Here is a 20,421-nt window from a genome sequence, read left to right on the forward strand (position 1 = left end):
CGAATGTTAACCGACAGACAAATAGGTAGGTAGGATTAAAGAACCATGAACCAAGGAAAGCAGCTGCTAGAGCTGTTCTACAAATTATTTCACAAGAGTTTATGCACCATTGTAATACATCAGGCTCACAGCTGTTCTTCAGCTTGTGAAAATGGCTGCACAGCCTACTGTACAAGCAAAACTCTCAGGATGTCATTTCACTTTTCTTGCATGATGCTCTAAGCGTGAAGAGTAAAAACAGTCCTCCTGGCAGTGAAAAATGCTTTCTACATGTCGAAGAGCAGTTTTGGGACTCTAATCTGTTATTTGTTATCTAGTGCTTCTTAGACTCTATTTAAAAGAACGCTAAGATTTAAGGTAATGGATTGGATCTAACCAGCTTTTCTGCTGGTGAAGAAGGAAGGAGGGAGTCTCTGATCACCAAAAAGGGGGTCATGGGACCTGCAATGTGGAACTGGGACTGCAGCTGGAAGGGGAACCGGCCAAGGTTGAGGGTAAAAACTGTCTGGATTCAACCCATTGTCTTCAAGAAGGTAAATATTTGAACTGCAATTTAAACGGAACAACACTTTTAAGCTCTGTATTCACCACACCATTTGTCCTTTATTTCAGACTCAAGAGAAACTCTTAAACATTTCAAAATTTGCAGTTTTTCCTTTTTGCCCTTAAAGAGAAAATAACAAAAAAGCATCACTTTTTCTCATTTTGTTTGATAGAACAAGGAACCCAATCTATCTTGATATAAAGTAACATCTAAATCAAACCTGAAAAGTCTTTTCCCTCCCCAATATTTAATTTCTGTGCTTCAGTTCACGTAGGATTTTCCTGTTTTGCTCTTCTGCAACCACTCCAATTCTTATGCAAAAACAACCAACAGCCTCAGGCTGCCTGAACTGCTTTGACCGCAAATAAAGCTCTTCTGTTTGGATACATTAGTGTGTTTGGCAGCATTCCAGGTGAACCATGCTGTCGATTGGTTCAAAAGCACATATGCACCATGGAACAAATAGATTCACTGTATTTGAATCTGAGTTCACTGGGAAAGATTCGGGAACACTCCCATTCCAGTGCAAGGAAGAAGTACAGACCAGGAAGGAATACAATAAACATTAAAGGGAAATACCTTAAATAATGTAAGTATATTAAAATCTTGTTTTGTACTCAACAGAAACATCTTCCACAACTGTCAGATGAATATACTCAAAACCCCATAATGGTCCACTGCTAACTTGTTGGTTTTTTTTAAAAAAAAACAATTAAATTGAGAACGCTACCTCCAAATCCCTGTGCTGTTCTCCCTAAGGCATTTTGCTGTCTATATGACACGTTATTTTGTAGACATCTTGTAGAACTGGTCAATCTAGAAACACTGAGTAAAGCCTGACTAGTTTGAACTGAGGTTATCTTTGAATGGAGGACAGACATATAATGTGCTAACAGTTGGGCTGCCCTTTATGATTAGATTTTGGCTGCTAAAAACACATGGGGGCCTTGTTAGGAACAAGGTGCCATAAAAAATCCACTACACACCAAGCATCTGCCCAGGCTCCCTATTCTTTTTTGAGCTCCACTGGACTGGAACTAGATTTGCAAACCAATAAAAAGCACCATCTTGGAGTTACTACCTGCAGATTAAGCTCAGGTGACAAGGGGCATCCTGGATGGTTGTTCTGCAGCTGAAGAATTCCTCTGCCCTAGAGCAGTGATGCTCAATGTGCCTGGTGTGAGGCTCCACCCCACTAAAGTTTCCTGGTGCTCCTTGTTTCTTTCCCTTCCCACTATGATTCCTGACAGGCACCAAGTGATAAAAAAAATTACATCAGACACTTTTGTCCAGCATGTTTTATGCTACAGTAATTCCAGGGAGTGGACAGAGCTCAACAGAAGGCAGGAGGAGAGAGAGAGAAGTAGAGAACCATTTTCTGTATGCCGAAAGCTCAACTGTCTGTGCATTTGGACTACCTGGTGCCTCTCTCCTGTGCCTAGCCCCTTCACTTGGTAGCAGTGTGGTTATCTGCCCTCTTTGCCCTGCTGCCTCAGTGGGGTGGCCCTGATTCCTCATCCCCACCACTATGCCAGCCTCATCACACAGAAAGAAGGGCAGTTCTACATTCCAGGGTTGGCGTAAGTGGAGACATCTCCAACTGCCACACTCCCCAAACCTCTCCGAGGCCCCCTCCTCTCCTCCCTGCTCTGAACAGCTGTAAACGAAACGTTGCTGGTTCCCCTCTTATTACCCTTTACTGCCTGATCTCAATAGCTGTTGTTGGATGCAGACGAGGGGAAAGACTTTGGGGCAACTAACTGTAACTACTGGACTACCTGGTCGCCAGAGAGGTACAAAAGGATGACGTCTGTTGTGTCGCTTGTGTGGCACAACTAGGAGGGAGAAGAGGAGAAGGACAACTGTGGGAGGGGACTGTGGCTTAATTCAGTGGATAGACTTTTAAATGGTCCTCCATGGCAAACATGTTTTGGTGGTGCCCAACAACTCACTTGCCACCCCCCTCAAATCACCAAAATGCAGCTTTCAATGCACACCCAAAAATACTCTCAAGACTCATTCAGTTTAGATAGTTGTGTAGCTGGCATCAAATCCCCTCCCAGTACAACACATGTAGATTTCCCCATATTTCTCCTTCTCCCATCAGTTTCTTTTGACCTGGAGGATGCCTGGAGTTGTGGGACTTACATGGATAAAAAGCCACATTTCTCCCAATTCCCTTGTTTCACTGTAGCCCAAATAAGGTGTTCAGTTTTTTGCTCATACAGGTCCCACAACTCCAGGCATTATCACCCTAGGGATGAAAAGATACTGCAGGATCACTCATTTAAATACTGCAGGATCACTTCCATTAAAGGTTGGTTGGAAGCAATAAAGGGTTGCTCATCCTAAACAAGAGTTTCTTCATTAGCAGACTTTCCTCTTTGCCCAAGCATTTGATTAGCCTCCTTGGAAACTCCCTCTCCAGCTGCTGGTTGGGGTGTGTGTGTGTGTGGAATGTGGGTTGGGGTTATTTTAATGTTATTTTAATTGTTGTTTTAATTGTTATACTTTATTGTTGATGCTTTATTGTGGATTTTTTTGTTTTTAACCTGCGTAAGCCACCTGCAGAGATGCAGGTATGAGGGTTATAAATTTCATAAATAAAATAAAAATGTCCCAAGCTACTCCCCAGTCAAACAGTTCTAGAATCAGTGGTTCAGGGTTAAAAGGTGAAAGACTCTGCCCCCAATACCAGATGTAGCTAAGGCACACCCCTGTCAACTAGAACCAGCCAGGAAAAGGAGTGAGGAGGAGAGGGTCCACCCACCCTGGGGAAAGGGGAGAGAGTGGGAGGGGCCCCATCATCTGGTTGAGGCCCACCCGGCCTGGGGAAAAGGGGGGAGGGTACCTGTCATCTAGTTGTGGCCCACCCAGCCTGAGGTGAAGGGTAGGGAGGGAGAATGAAAGGGAACCATCATTTGGTCATGGCACACCCACCCTAGTGGAATGGGAGGGGAATGGAGAGGGGAAAGAGGTTTTTAGTTTTTAGGCAGTGACAGAACAGGCAGAAGTGGCCAGTTTTTAGGCAGTGACAGGACAGGCAGAGCTTCCCTTGGGCAGCTAGCAAGTCATTGGTAGGCTTGTGGTTAACCAGCTTGCAAACCATGTCCCAGAACACCTGAAACAGAAGAAATTATGGGTGTTTGTGCACAAACTGCTTGCCTCGAGGGTGTTTGCTTCAAAGTGAGATTTTTCTGTGGTTTTCTGTTTACACAAGAGACTGGGCTGCAGTACTCACATAATTCTCAGGTCCATTCAGCAGACATACACTTGTCCATAATAACAGCTTTTAAGAAGGCACCTTTTACAATCACCTTACAACCATCAGCATTAGCTAATGGAGAACAAGAAACTGAAACCGAGAGCTCCACCCAGTGGGAACACACTAAATCACACAGATAATAGGGGAGGAGCAGAGTCCTTTTGCCTGCACTACTACATTTTCAAAGGATCCTTCTCTTCTTATCTAAAGCATTCCTGCCAGTCCAACAGGTACAGAAGTTTAAATCCTCCATACCTTGTTTTTCTGCAAAATCCCCCCTCTTTTTCAGGAGTCCAATAACTCAATAAATCAATCCTTTGTTCTAAAGTTAGACATAACGAGTAAAAAACACTACACCAAAAAAACCCCAATGCCCTTCTGATTGTTAGAAATGATGGCCAGAAGAGCCCATTTTGGAGGCTGCCTCCTCATCCTTTTTTTCTGGCATCTGATAGCTCAACAGACCAGTCATTTGCTCCAATGTTAGACCTGCAATGTTTAAAACACACACACACACACAAAACCCCAACGCCCTTCTGATTGTTCGCAAGTGTGGCCAGAAGTGCAGAAAAAAACTGCTGCTGGGTGAGCTGAGGAAGGCAGGAAGAAAAGCAAAACCACATTTTGCCAGCATTTAGAGACCACGTAGCTTCTCTGCTCTGCCTCTCAGTGATTTCGGTGAGGACAAAAAACAATGCATAAAGGAAGGTCTACAGCAAAGGGAAGGGAAGCTGGCTGTGAAGCAGAATGCAAGTGCATAAATGGCCACTACCGTATATCCAAGTGACCAGGAACAAAATCAGCTTTAGAGTTCTGATAACCTATTGTTCTGAGGCTACGGAGAACTACTTCACAGAGAAACATATCCCCTACAGTTCTTGAAAGCCATGATAATTAAACAAATTTAGAACAGGTTGTAATTTGTTGTGTATGTATCTTGTAAAAAGAATGTTAGCAAAACACAAAAACATCTAGGATAGCTGGGGTTATCTCTACTAAAACTTTATTTGAATATAAATTTGCTTCCTAATGTCTAGTTCACTTCTATCCCAAAAAGAGATAAGGTTTGTCTAATTTTGCCTAATTTCCAATGCACATGGAATTTTAAGAACTGTCAAAATCTAGCCTATAGTAACTCATCATGTAGAACAGATTCTGGCAGATCTTTTCAAAAAAGTATAGACAAAAATGTGCTGTAGCAAACCACATAAAATTTGGTGCTATCTAACAAAAAGTCTGCAGTGATTGTCCTTTGGCATTACACCATCATCCCCACACTATGCATTAGTCCCTTGTGCTATTCCAAAGGCCGGCCTAGTGCCATCTGGAATCTGAAGGCTTACCCAGTGCCCAAGGAGTGCCCCCATATATAAACTGGATTGTCTCCACTTCTTGCTTTTATCCAGTCAAAAACATGAAGAGCATCATAAGTTAGTCCACTTTCTGAAGGACTGCCAATTGAGTCTCCCCAGCCTGAAAGAGAAAATTATTTTATTTCAGGAATCATATTCAAAACCATTAGTCAAAATAAAGTGTCTGGGTTAAAGCTGAAAAATAATGCTGGCCCAGGAATCTAACCCAACATATCAGCTTTTAAATTGCCTCTCAACAGTTTAGACTTTGTAAAGATGCCCCTTAAAACAAAAGCACACCGCCAAAATATTTCAGCATCTTTCATTCAGTTTAGTTCCATGACAGTCTCAGCATTTTGAGGCAGGAGGGGAGGCTCATATGCTAGTGGCACCAAAATTTCAGGGTACCCTCAGAAGACACTCCTGATGATACCAGCCAAGTTTGGTAAAGTTTGGTTCAGGGGGTCCAAAGTTATGGACCCCCAAGTGAGGTGCCCCCATTCCCCATTGTTTTCAATGGGAGCTATTAGTAGATGGGGCTACCCTTTTGAGGGTCCATAACTTTGGACCCTCTGAACCAAACTTCACCAAACCTGGCTGGTCTCATCAGAAGAGTCTCTTTATGATACCAGCCAGGTTTGGGTGAAGTTTCTGGGTCAGGGGATCCAAAGTTATGTGACCCCCAAAGGGGATGTCCCCATCCCCCCATTGTTTACAATGGAAGCTAATAGAGTAGATTTTCCATTTCTGATAATATCCCTCTTAAAATCTAAGTTGGGTTACATTTGGACATACAGATGATGATGAGGAATCCAGTTTTGGAGGATTTTAACTCTTGTGTTTTAGCTTGGTTGCTGGTTGAGCTAAGGTTTTTGTACTTTTAAAGTTATTGTTGAGACCATATTGTTCTTGTTGACCCTCTTTTCCACTTACAGAGCCAGTTTACTGTTTTTCTTTGAAATAAATATTCAAAAACATTTAACCTACTGATGCCTCAATTGATGTAATTTTATTGGCATCTATTTTTATTTTTGAAATTTACCAGCAGCTGCTGCATTTCCCACCCTCGACTTATACGCGAGTCAATAAGTTTTCCCAGTTTTTTGTGGTAAAATTAGGTGCCTCGACTTATATGCGGGTCGACTTACACGCGAGTATATACGGTATGCCAATAAAGGCTTGTTGTTGTAGCTGAAAATTTGGGAAGTTTAGTTAAGGAATGGATGTTGAGGAAACCTGGTTTTGAAGGCGGAGAATGGACGAACTCTACTGAGAACAAAACGCAAAAGCACAAACCCAGCTAAAAGGATCTTACCTCGATAATCAAATGTGACTACATGATAGCCAAAAGAACTCAGAACCTGAACAAACACAAGACAAATGGTAAAATTACAAAAGGTGCTATATGATTTTTTTAAAAAGCATTTTAACACAGCCGTTTCCCCTGACCTGCTATTTTTCCATACAAGGAAAGGTTTTGTTTGTTTGTTGTTGGCAGTCATAGTGGGGAAGCATTCAGTCAACCAAATCTCCTTACCTGCAAGTTCAGGCTATGTTCCCATTTAATACATTAAGATAACCCTGAGAAAGCAGTGTGGTGTAGCAGCTGATGTGTTTGACTACGACGTGGAAGATCTGTGCCCAAACCTCCCACTCAGCACAAAGTTCAAGGGGTGACCTTGGATCAACCACTCTCTCTCAGCCTGACATACCTTACATGGCTGTTATAAGAATAAAATAGGAAGAGGGGGAAGAAGTATGTTCATAATCCTGAGCACCTTAGAAAGAGGGCATGATAAAAATGTAGAGAGTGCAAGTCAAAGATGAATGGTATGAAAGTGAACCTGTGCTTTATAGGTTTTCCTTACAGAAGACAAATAACATATATCCAGCAAGTCCGGATAGCTGAGTTATTATCAGAATTGTATACATAGTGTTCAGGCTGTCTGAATGACAATATTGTAAGCCGCCTTGAGTCACAAACAAATGAATGAATGAATGAAATTCTCACCTTGTAAAGCTCCACACGGTGTTCTCCTCCTCTATTTAAAAAATGGGAAAGTACACATTGGTTTGTGACTTTTTAAAAGTCAGACAGTTCATATTTCATGATTTCTTGAGAAACACCCTGACTTTTAACATGAATCTAACTAACTATACAGTACTAAATGTGTGGGAAACTGAAGCATGCGAGCACATGAGCATACAGAGTCAATTCTTCCTTTGGGAATAAAATTCATTTTTACCAAGATCAAACAAGTGATCCAGTTTTTAAAAATGTGGGAAACAACACAATCTCTATTTGGTGCGTACAAAAGGGAGCAGAGTTTAAAAAACAAGAAACTGCTGAAATGCCATCTATTCCAACAAGAACATTTCTTACATCACACACTGAAAACTGGCTATGAAGAAAGGCTGGATGTATCGCTGAAAGATTCCACAGCTGGAATCAACAGGCTGTTGTGGGTTTTCTGGGCTGAGTGGCAGCTGTGGTCTGGTAGTTTTTGCTCCTAATGTGTGATGTAAGAAAACAGCTGGCTTCTTCAGAGGCATGTCATGTTAGGAGAGAAACACATCTTACCTCGACATGCCTCTGAAGATGTGGCCACAGACATGGGCAAAACGTTAGGAGCAAAAACTCCTACACCTACCACAACCACATAGCCCGGAAAAACCACAACAGCCAAGAGAAACTGGACTTTTCCTGTTTCGTTCTTCCCCTTTAATATTTTAATCTAATGCAGAAACAGCCTGAGATATTTTGGTGTCTGCAGCATAAACAGTGCCTCCAAAAGGTAGTGTAAATAAACAGCTAACTAACCGACAATTTGTTGACTTTATGACATATTACATCTGTCACCTGAAATCCTAACTTGATCTAAACCCTTAGAATTGAAAAAATGATATCCTTTTTGAAGCTGACTCATTTTTAAATTTCTTACCTTGTACCTCCATTTCCATGCAAGTACAAGATTACAGGGCTATTAGAACCCAACGTATCCTCATACCACAGTTGGTCCTTTCCTTGAGCATCCTTCCATAAAGCTGCAGGAACTGTGTGCCTAGAAGCAAAACAGCAAATCAGAAATCTCATTCCTTCTCTACACATTCCATCTACAGATTTCAATGACCCAGATCACTACAAAGGAGACAAAACTAATGCATTTATGTACAAAGTTCCCTCTAAATAGAATTCTTTTGCTTCAGCACTAGGAACACAAGGGCAAGGGGCTGTTCTTCCTTGGACCACTACCCACTGTGGAACATGACTGCTCATGAGGCTGATGAATTTTCACCACAATTCCTTCTTACACGCAGTTTTCCCAGAGTGTTTACAGAAGGCCTTGTTTATTTGTTTAGGAACAGCTTTTAAATATTACAACTCTGAAGAGTTCTTTCATAGTTATGCTATTTATATGCACTCTATGGACTAGTGTTTCAAGCACAGGTCCATTTTAACAATGAAAACAGGGCTAGCCATGAAAAAGGCAGCCCTGTGTCAAATTCAAGCTCTCTCTGTAACATGCAAGATCAGGTCTCTAGATCATTACAATATGCGTTCACTCACTGTTTGCTGCTAGCAGTGTAGAGTGAGGGCAGAAAAATGCTGTTTGAAACAGCATCGAGATGGCAAGCTATGGGTAAGATATTAACTAGCTTCAGAACTCTTTATAATGTATACTCAGTTTCTATGAGCTCAGGATAACATGCCAGCTCTTCTAGGCCAGATCTTCCACAGTCAAAGCACTTGTTAGGATGAATGGATGAATTATATATGTTATTATAGCTTTCCAAGGTCTCAAGCAGTGGTCTTTCCCAGACCTTCAACCTGATATTCTCAAAACAAAAAAAATACCAGAGACTGAAGTTAGAACATAATGCTTTTAAAGCATGAGTTCTACTACTGAGCCAGATCCTCTCTCAACATGGAGAATATGCATCTAATCTCCTCTCTGGAAGCAGCCTTGATATCTGAATTACATTATAAAACAAAACACCGCAGCAGGATACAGCTACTATAGAAGCACGAGCCAATATTCCCCAGAATGAGTGTTCTCGAACACAGATAACTGAAGAGTATGGCTATTACAGACCTCCTGAAAACGTGGAAGATCATCAGCAAAAATGTATGGTACAATTAACATTATTGGACATTTTAGAGCATGTTTATTTTCACTCTTCAGTACTTCCAAATAGTACTGCATTAACTGGTTAGTCCCAGCAACTTCTCACTTCCTTTTTAATCTAAGATTATCCTTCAAAGTTTTATATCCCATTTAATTACAGTAAGTAAGCAGCTTATAAACCAAGGATATGGCTCAGTATACTTAAACTGGATCCTTTTTTTTGGTCATCAAGTTGCAGCTGTCTTCGGCAACCCCATAGGGTTTCAAGGCAAGAGGTGCTGAGAGATAATTTGCCATTGCCTGTCTCTGCCTCGTGAGCCTGATCTTTGTCGGAGGGCTCCCCTCCAAATACTAGCCAGGGTCAGGGCTGAGAGTGTGTGAGTGGCTCAAGGTCACCCAAAAAGCCTCCATGGCATGAGTGGGTATTTGAATTCGGGTTTCCCAGGTCCTAGTTCGGCATCTTACCCTCTATACCTCGCTGGCTCTCTCTCCTGTACTTATACCAAGCACCACATTGCATAGTAGTACTGTGACAGCAGTCAGAGGACTGGAAAACCAAACTGCAATGTGTAAAGGAAAAAATGGGCTATTTATTGGAAATTCCTTTCCTAATTCTTCCAGCATTAAATTCCAATTTTCAAGCAACATTATCAGAGAATTTTCCAATCACTATGTGGCCTGTATCCAGACAGACTTGAGGGTATGACAAGGTGGGAGGGAAGCAGGAAAAACACCGAGCCATCACATTTAACCAGGTTAGAGCCCGTGCAGCGGCCTATAAAATCTAAGAGGTAAAATGTCAGATTTGGAGTTTAGGAATAAGTTGGCCAATTCTACCCTTTCTTTTTATTTTCCAGATTTTCAACTGATTAGATTCAGATTAACATTTTCTTCAGCCGTAGCTCCTTCTCTTTCGCCTGTCTCTACTACTCTTATCTTTCTTTGGAAGCATCCTGACATACTTTCACCTTACAAATTTAATTAATTTATCTCAGAAAGGTGTTTTCTTTGGTGCATTTATGGATCTTCTGTGACGGATGTGGACAAGACCCTGGGTCTGTGAACGCTACTACATGTACCCTGGATTGTTGTCCATCCTGGCTGCTAAAATCATGTAATGACCATATCAACAAACCATTAGTTATTAGAATCCAGTCACTAAGTCATGACACCTTTCCTCAGTCACTCAAAGAGGGGGCTATCCATTACTTTTTAAAAATCCCTACAGAAAAAGTATGTGATTAATACTGCCTAGTCTCTATCCTAACCTTTCTGGGAAAAGTCACTGAGAAAATTATTGAACCAACTACAAATCTTCCTGGATAACTCATCTGCCCTAGACCCTTTCAGACTGGTTTCAGGCCAGGCTATGGGACAAGGAGGGTTATTCTAGCTTCAGTTGATGACCTCCATCTAACTGTAAAACAAGGCCATGCCTCTCTGTTGCTGTTATTGGATTTATTTGCAGCTTTTGTTACAATAGAACGTGCCATGTTGCTGAAACACTTGCTAAGATGCGGGACAACATTTTAACATATGATCAGCTTCTGTTTGTTCTGGTGAAAAGATGGAGGATAATTAATAAATAAGAATTTAACTGTGGGTGGTCTTGAAGGACACTTCCCTCCACCTCAAATGAGTCACGTGATAGTGCTCCTGCAAGTCACTTCAATGCACAAAAAACAGTATTTCGTGCAATCATTTTTCAAAGAAATTCACATGTATTGTCACAGTAATCCTAGTCTCTAATCTACCTTACTACTTGCAACATGCCTGCAAGTCAAAAAAATGTAATGGTGAGCATCAGACTAGGATCTGGGAGACCCAGGATCAAATCTTGAGTTTGCAAAGAAGCTCACTGGGTGACTTTGGAACAGTTCCACTCTTTCAGCCTAACCAGGAAGGAAGAACTATCTCTGTCTCTCTGAGCATTCTGGATAAAGGAGGGGGAATGGCATCACTTTTGGCAAATACATTACTCTTCCCTCACAGCTCATGGGGAATTGATTGGGGTATATGTGTGTGAGGGGAGACAACCTATTGAATTCGTAGCATGGTACAATTTGATGTAGTGCAGAGTGGTAAATTGCAGTACTGCAGTCAAAGCTCGGTCACAATCTGGGCTTGATCCTGACAGAATTCAGTTTCAAGTGAGCCTTTCATGTTCCCAAGGTAGGTAAAATGAGTACTCGGCTTCCTGAGGGTAAAATATAGACAACTGGGAAAGGCAATGGAAAACCACCCCAGAAAGTCGCCTGCCTAGTAAATGTTGTGATCATGTGACCACACCCCAGGGGTCAGTAATGACCCAGTGCTTGAACAAGGGACTACCTTTACCTTTATACAATTTCACATGGAGTTTTTGGACTGCAACTCAATCTTCCAGCAATTACGAGACACCAGCTCTTGATATAACAGGCACTATGACTAGCTATGGGAAGCTCTTCTTGGTTCAATTCAATATTCATGATTTGTGAGTATTTGGAAAAAGACATTCACTGCTGTCTCTTCCAGCTTGTAACACTGGCACACACACCCAGGGAACTGAAGCTTGCATCACCTGCTGAGGCTGAGAGCCATTCAGGAGTTCTGACACATGACCCAAAGAACCACTCCTCCGATATATAAAACTGATCACAAGAGCAAATGTGACTGCAAAATCTGTCACATAAATGACATCAACCTAAGTTTCACTTAGACAAAGTGGTTAATGTTATAGAACTTTGTGCACACACCAACAAAGTGGCTTTGTCAGCATGAACACTGACTGCAGACATGCAAAAATCTTGTTCTGTTTTAAACAGTTATGCCCTGATTCTGAAAAGGTGTTTGAAGGTAGCTTAAAAGCAATAAAAATTATAATAATCTCCAGATACAGCCAATAAATAAAACTGAAAAAGGAAACAAAACAGAAATAATGGAACAAACAAAACCCTAGACTTCAAGCACTCTCCAGAACCAAAATGCCTTGTCTTGTTGTCTGAAAGCCATTTAAAATATAGCCTTACAAAATCATCTGAGGACAGAGTTCATTCATTCATGTGCCATTGCTAAAATGTCCTGTGGTGCATAGCCAACCTACTGCAGCTCAGATGGCACAAAAACCCTTCTGAGGCACAGGAAACATTTTGGGGAAGTGACAGTTCACTCATAATGCAACTTAGTATCACAAACTGGATAAGTCAGTATTCATAATTATCTCATTTGAAATTTCAGCAGAAACATCTCTAATTACTAAGAAGTAACTTGTGGATCCAGTGTGGCATAGTGGTTTAGAGAAGGTAGATTCTTAATCTGGAGAACCAGGTTTGATTCCCCACTCCTCCTCATGAGCAGTGGAGTCTCATGAACCAGATTTATTTTTCCTCTTCTACATTCCTGCTGAGTGACCTTAGGCTCATCATAGTTCTTCGGAACATTCTCAGCCCCACTTGTCTCACAATGTGTCTGCTGTGGGGACAGGAAGGGAAGGAGATTGTATTGTTGAAGGCTTTCACGGTCGGATTCAACTGGTTGTGGTAGGTTTTCCAGGCTGTGTGGCCGTGGTCTGGTAGATCTACCACAACCACCATAACCAGGAGAGGAGAAAGAGGGGGTACATATCCAAACTCTTCTTCTTGTGAACTCTGACCTGCTTATGTATTTGGCCACAATGGGACACCTTCCTTCCATCTCCCTGAGCAGAAATTGTTGCGCTCATCCCAGACAAGTGTGTCCCAACCATGTGACCCTTTGTTTTGCCTTAGACAGAGACTCTCTTTCCATATGTCTTGGATTGGAAACCTCTACCTTTGGTCACACAGGGAGTAAATGCTCTCCTCTCTTTGGAAACTGAAACCAAACAGTGTGTTTTTTCAATAGAAGAGGACCAATTCCAGTTTTTCTATGCTTTTTTGGTGAAGGAAGTGATTCAGCCCAGGAGGTATTCATTTATTTAAAACATTTCCATGCTGCTTTTCCACCCAAATCACAGTTCTCAAATCAGGATTACCTATAACCTGAGGGCATAACACACTCAGAAGCAGCTACTGTTGTGGCAAGAAGATACTTGACTTAGAACCTCTGATGTTTTGTGGTTGGCTCTGTCCTCATAACTGTTTTCAAGTGCCACTTATAACCCTTTCTCAAAATTCCAAAAGTGCCTGCAGTGTGAACAAAGTTGGGAAACTCTATACTACAGAAATCTAGGCCATTCCATCTTAGCATGGGAAGCAGTCCTGACTTACTAAGTCTTTGCCACTTCAAGGCAGAATCTACAAATAAAATTACGGTAAAGTTTTCAATTTTGTTTCAATTTGATTTTCATACACTACTGAGCTTAGCCCAGAGAATAGTATCTTTCAAACGCTCACAGTATTCCCAGCCACAAATAATAAATGTATACAAGGAAAAGCAACATTTGCAGGAACACTCATTTAGACGCTCAAGGTTTTCCTAGTGGTTATATCAAAAGCATGTCCTTCACATGCATGATGGTGAAAAGATTCCAGCGAATGATGGGATAGACAAGTGTTCCTTACCAGGCTCCAATAGTTACACCCTCTTCTGGCTGTAGGTAGTAGTTAAAGGTGTGGTTTAAACCTTGATCCTGGGGTCTTTTCAAGTCAATGAAGTAGGGTGCCCTCACTGAAATAAAGGAATCAGAAGAAACTCGTTTTTATAGTCTGTTCACCAGCTGATTGCTCTAACCGCTATTATTCAAACATACAAAACACAACAATGGCTACCACAATAAAGCAATCACTCAGGCAAAACAAGGAGGGAAATGGCTATGAAGTACTAGACAACTAAGCGATAAGGTGGAGGGCAGGAAGATTTGTTAATGTGTGTGACAAATGAAAAGAAAAAAAGAAAAAGCAATTTGATCTAGTAAGTAGCTGTTTTCCTTAGTACGTGGTTATCCTCAAGGTATATGCTGCATATTCGGAAAAGCTTGATAAACCATTGTAATTCATTGTTCAGATTAAAAGTGCTCTAATTCCCTCCAATGGTACTCTGAAAGGACACAAAGAAACCCAAGAACACAATGTGCAATTATACAGAAGATCCTAAAACAAACAAAAACCTAGAACCATCTATAAAACAACTCTGCATTCAACCTGAAACTTCATGAAAGAGTCCATGCACATCATCTTGTTCAGCTACACAGCTTCCAGATGCAAACCCTTAAAAAGTAATAGCCGCTTTCCCGTCCCCCACCCCCACTCACCTCGTCCTCCAGCGTCTGTCTGGAGGGCTGCTGAGGGTTGCTGGAGGTCGGAGGGCAGCATGGATGGGTCCCTGCAGCCCTCCAGACCAACGCTGGCGGACGAGGTGAGTGAGGGGGACACAGAAGAGGCGGCTCCGTGCAGAGCCACCTCTTCTGTGCCAGCCTCTGTAGAGGCGGCTCTTACGCTCCGGTGCGAACAGCTCCCTCCCCTCCACCGGAATAATTTCTGCGTTTGGAGAGGCGCCCTTTCCGCTGTGCAGAAAGGGCCATTCATTCCAGATCACAAGCAGCTCTTTAAAAAAAATTGCTTGTGAAATTCTTTTAAAAATAGTGTAACTATTGCTCACCAAGTGTTTTCTGCGCAGCCATGCATGGGAACTACGAAGGCATCGGCCAGCCATGGGGTTGGACTACTAAGCCTCTAGAAGGTTTTTAGCCCCTGAGGAGTGCTCTCCCATCCTCCAGTCTCAAGCCAAGACTTTCCCACCCAAACAGTCATGTGAAGGTGGTGAGGAACACACCATTCCCTCAGTTCTCCCTTTCCTGTTGTAGAGCTTACATCCCAGGCCAATTATGCCCACAGCAGGGAAAGGAGGGAGGGATGTGTGCCTGTATAGAAGAGACTCGATGAACAACAGTTACAGGTAAGAGTAATGTTGTTTTCATTGCTGGGTCATCAGCGCAGACCCACATGGGAGATTAGCAAGCTCACTTATGAGCTAATCAGTGAAACAGATTGTAGCACTGATTTTCCCAAGGCTGCAGCACTTATGGAGTTTGCATCTAGTGTTTCAAGACTGTCAGTGAAGTCAATGAAGTAGCTGTCCTGAAGGTCAATACTGCTCAGGAATACCGCTGACAATGCCTGAGCCCTGGTAGAATGTGCTCTAACCTGGAGTAGGCAAGATCTCCTCACTGATTTATAAGACAGTTTGACAGCAGAGACAGGCCATTTGGGAATGGTTTGAGAAGTTGCTGTCTTGCCCTTGTTTGAACAAAGGAAGCATTCTTGTCTTGTATGAAGGTGGATGTGCAATGCAAGTTAAAAAGCAGTGCCTTCCAAACACTGAGTGTGTGTTATGCTTGCTCTGCAAGAGTCGGCAAACGGCAACTCCCATCTGCCCTACCCTGGCCCAGCCACAGGACCTCTGCCTTAGATGGATTTAGCTTCAACTGGCTTTGTTTCAATCACTTCACCACAGTCTCAAAGCGACTGGCCAAAACCCCTAAGGCAGTTTCTGGATGACTGTCCATCAACAGATATAGCTGCGTGTCATCAGCATATTAGTGACACCCAAGACCAAAACATATAGATGCTAAACAACATCAGAGAGAGAATCACTCCTTGCAGGATCCCCACACCACCAAGTGAGATGTGGAGATGCTCCATTGACCCACCTTGATCCAGGTGTCTCTGGAGATCATCAATGAGAGTCATCTATTCCATGACCAGCGCAGAATCGGGATTGAAATGGGTCCAATACAGAGATTGTGAGAGTTATAAGGTTATGCTGCGATCCACAAAAAACAACCTACTCATGGTTCCTGGCCCAAATGGCATTCAGCTGGCCTCAATCAGGGCTAGGATGTTTTTAGCCCTGCCCCCCAACTGGTAGAACATTCTATCTAGTGAGCCCAGGACCCTTTGGGATCTGATGCAATTCCGCAAGGCGTGTAAGACAGAGCTGGTCCACCAGGAACACGGTTGAGGCAGCTATGGCTTTTTTACATTCGAAAGGCCTCCCACTCCTCCTTTTTGTGGTTTCAATTGAGATGTTGTTCTAAGAAGTTTGCAGAATTTTAGTATTTAAGATTAGGCTGTCTAGATGCCATCTATGTTTTAAATTGTTTTTACGTATGATTTTATTGTTTCACGTTGGAAGCCATCCTGAGCCACCCAGATTTATATAAACTGAATCTTATTACATAAAAGGCTAGCTATGGTGGTGACAACTCACTTCCAGCCAATCACCATGCACACATGACTTGGGAGTAGGGCTTACAAAGAATGGGTAAAATACTAAACAAAAAATAGAAGGATGTAGAGGTAATTTACTCTCTCATGTGCTCACCCTTCTACCCCACTGCTGACCAGTTATGTCTGGGGTTTGGGGATCCACCCTCCCCAGATGCCTCCCTGGCACCACCCCTGCCCCCCTGCAACTGAACTGGGGCCAAGAGGCAAGCCAGGGATGCCTGGTATGCCAGGGAGAAGAGCCGGCTCACCAGGGAGAGGCAAGGCCATACAGCTCGGTCTGGGGGTGGAGCCGGGACCGATGCACAGCCAATGACCAGCCAGACAAGCAGGAGCTGGCACTGCAGAGTCCGGCAAGCTCCAGAGAACCGGCGGGGCCACCCCAAAGCCTAGCTTGCCTGAGGCCCCCAGATGGGGCTGGCAGCCGCTGGCATTGCCCCAGGCAATACCGGCAGTTCCCAGTGAGGTTGCTAGAGGCCCGACAAGACCCCGATCGCCTGGACGGGCAAAAGGCGGGGTCCAGGTGCCACCAGCCAACCCTGAGGCAAACGAGTCCGGATGACTTGGAGAGGGTGGGGTATGACACAGGGAAGAGGCCTGCAGTTGGCCGGTTGGGGGAAGGAAGGAGATGTAAGAAAGGGGAGGGAGAAAGAGAGAAGAGGGGGAGTTGGTGATGCAGGAGGTGGAGAAGGTGGAGACTGGAGAGAAACGGAGTTCAGAAACAGCTGAAGGAGGAGAGGGGAGTGAGGGATATGAGCAGAGGGGCAGAGGCTGCAGAAGAACTGCAAGGAGGGGGTTACACTAGAGACAGTCAGGTCGCCTAGCCAAGCTGTGGGCACGTAGACACCTCAGCACAGAAGGCCAGCAGCCCAGGCCTGAGAACAGGTTGATCAACACCCAGGTAAGGGAAGGTGGGGCTGGGGAAGTGGAGCACCACAGTTTAAACCCAATAATGGCCAAGAAATTCAGTGAAACCATGCAAAATGATGAAATGAATGAATGGCTAACAACTGGGAAGACATACTTGATTCAGAAATATCCGGCCAAAGGGACAACACCTGAAAACTGCAGGCCAATAACATGTTTACCTGTGATGTTCAAAGTGCTCACTGGCATAATAGCAGACAATATCATGGACTACTTGGAAGCTAATAACATTCTGCCAGAGGAGCAAAAAGGGAACAAGAGGAGGAGTAGGGATATGAAAGATCAATTCCTGATAAACAAAATGATAATAGAGAACTGCAAGAATCGATGAACAAATTTGCATATGGTCTGGATTGATTACAAGAAAGCATTCGATTCACTATCTCATGTTTGGATCATGAAATGCTTGGAAATAATTGGTGTCAGCAAAAACATATGAATATTCACTGAAAAAGCCATGAGACAGTGGAGAACTGAATTGACAGTCGGAAATGAAAACTATGGAACAGTCAACATGAAGCAAGGAATTTTCCAAGGTGATTCACTATCACTCTTATTGTTTAACAGCGCCATTCATTGTTTATCAGCACCATAACAGTGCTTTCAAAGAAAACAAAGTTGGGATATCAAATTGCCAAAGATTTAGAAAAAAACCTCACATTTGCTGTACATGGATGATTTGAAGCTATCTGGGAAATCAGACACAGAAATCCAATAACTAGTGAACACAGTTCGAATATTCAGCACAGATATTTCGATTGAGTTTGGCCTGGAAAAGTGTGCCACTGTGGCAATAAAGAGGGGCAAGATCACTGAGAGTGACAGAATAGAAATGTCTGATGACCAAATCATCAAGTGCAACCAAAAGGAAGTCTATAAATACCTGGGCATTTTGCATTTGGATAACATCAAGCAAGGGTGAATGAAGACTGTGGTCAGCAGAGAATACATCCAGAGGGTCAGAAAATTTTGAAATCCAATACCATCAAGGCCATCAACCCCTGGGCCATATTCATCATCAGGTACAATGTCGGAATCATCAACTGGACATAAGTTGATTTGGATGCATTGGGTAGAAAAACTCAGAAGCTCACAACGCACTATCCATGTAGCGATACTGATATACTATACCTTCCTTGGAGATCAGGTGGCAGAGGGTTACTGCAAGTAAAGCAAACAGTGGAAGAGGAGAAACATGCGATGGCCGATCATGTAAATGAAAGTCAAGAACAGGAATTGATTGAAGTGAAGAACAGACATTTACTAACCAAACAGGAGTACAGAAAAAATGTGATTAAAATGTGGACTGAAAGTTGGCACAACAAAGCATTGCATGGCCAATGTATGGAGAAAATCAAGGATAAGGTGAACAATAAAAAGACCTGGCTATGCTTAACAACTGGAACTCTGAAAAAGGAAACTGAATCACTGATTTTAGCCACTCAACAGCAGGCCAGTAGAACAAATATGATCAAGGCCAGAACAGAAAAATCCTCAGATGATGCAAAGTGAAGACTGCAAGGAAGCTGACAAAACTGTAGATCATGTAGTCAGTGGCTGCAAAGAGACCGCTCGCACTGAGTACAGACAGAGGCACAACTTAGTGGCCAAGATCATCCACTGGAATTTATGCAGGAATTAAAACATTAGGACAGCTAAAAACTGGTAGGTACAGAGAAAGTCATGGAAAATGAGGTCAAGATCTTGTGGGACTTTCGAATCCAAACAGAAAGTGTTGGCACATAATGCATCTGACATTACTGTGACTGAGGACAAGAAAGTGACTGTCATCGACACAGCTGTACCTGGTGATAGCAGGGTCATTGAAAAAGAACATGAAAAGGTCACTAAGTACCATGATTTGACAATTCAGATTCAGCGGCTATGGCACAAACCAGCTGAGGTCGTTCACATGGTAATTGGCACCCTGGGTGCCATTCCGAAAACACTAGGGCGGCATTTGAGACATCTTCAAATTGACAAAATCAACATCGGTCAGATTCAGAAGGCGGAAGGCCCTGCTGAGATCCGCATGATACATTACAACCTCCTAGGCCTCCAGGTGAGGCTCGCACTGTAATGAAAGACCAAAAACCAGTTAAAGAACATATCATATGTGGTAGAAATTTGATGTAATTCAGGATTTCTAGTTAAAAATTTATAGAAATATTAAGGGAATTCTAAAAATTAATTTGAAATTTCAGCCGAAATTACTTTTGTTAAATATGGTGGATTTTCCTATGAACAAATCATACAAAAATTTACTTTTATATATGTCACGGCAGCCAGACTTCTGATCACAAGAAACTGGAAGAAAAAAACTGCACCACTAATAATAGACTAGATACATCTACTCATCAACTTCTCTTCTCTAGACAAACTTTCAAATCTACTGAAAAAAAGTACAGACAACACTGTAAATATATGGCAACCACTTAATAAGTAATTGCAAACTAATTCTGATCATGTGCCCCCAAATATGTTAAACTATCTCTATTGTTGAAAAATGGACAATGGGATTTTATAACAGCAATATATTTAGATAACAATTTGACAAAACAGCCTTAACTGGAAGGATTTTCTTGTTTATTATAATAATAATAATTATTTCTATTTCTACTTTTTATTTTTCTTTCTCACTCTTTTTATTATAGTTTTTTCTTTCTTTTTCAACTGACATTAATATTTGTTGTGGTTTTTGGTATTGAACAAATACATTAATATATGATATAATGATGATGTTAATGGAAAGAATGACAGACTAATGTTAACGCAACTTATGTCTGGTTTTTTGCTGCAAACTAATAAACATTATTTTTGAAAAACCAGTTAAAGAACTGGCAGCTGTGATATTACACAAAATTAAATAATAATAATTTGTCAGTGCAGTTCATGACAAAGTCCTCTGCAATATTGGATGAAAGAGGGGTGACAACATGTCTAAAGGCTCTCAGCTCAATTACATTTATATTCAACACAGATTCAGACTGAGACCATTTTCCCCAAACCACAGAGTTGCCAC

The 20,421-nt window shown here is 42.3% G+C and overlaps 1 protein-coding gene across 1 annotated transcript in view; it reads right to left on the reverse strand.

The window, feature by feature from the left end:
- ABHD12 (abhydrolase domain containing 12, lysophospholipase) overlaps nt 1–20,421 on the reverse strand; it is a 58,428-nt gene that overhangs the window by 14,664 nt on the left and 23,343 nt on the right. The window contains exons 3-7 of the mRNA XM_048519620.1: nt 13,809–13,914; nt 8,104–8,223; nt 7,173–7,203; nt 6,477–6,522; nt 5,153–5,282 (exon numbers count right to left, since the gene is read on the reverse strand). Coding sequence (XP_048375577.1) covers nt 5,153–5,282; nt 6,477–6,522; nt 7,173–7,203; nt 8,104–8,223; nt 13,809–13,914 — 433 coding nt within the window. The remainder of the gene's footprint in view (nt 1–5,152; nt 5,283–6,476; nt 6,523–7,172; nt 7,204–8,103; nt 8,224–13,808; nt 13,915–20,421) is intronic.

Source organism: Sphaerodactylus townsendi, linkage group LG01, assembly GCF_021028975.2.
Source record: "Sphaerodactylus townsendi isolate TG3544 linkage group LG01, MPM_Stown_v2.3, whole genome shotgun sequence".
Classification (NCBI taxonomy): domain Eukaryota; kingdom Metazoa; phylum Chordata; class Lepidosauria; order Squamata; family Sphaerodactylidae; genus Sphaerodactylus; species Sphaerodactylus townsendi.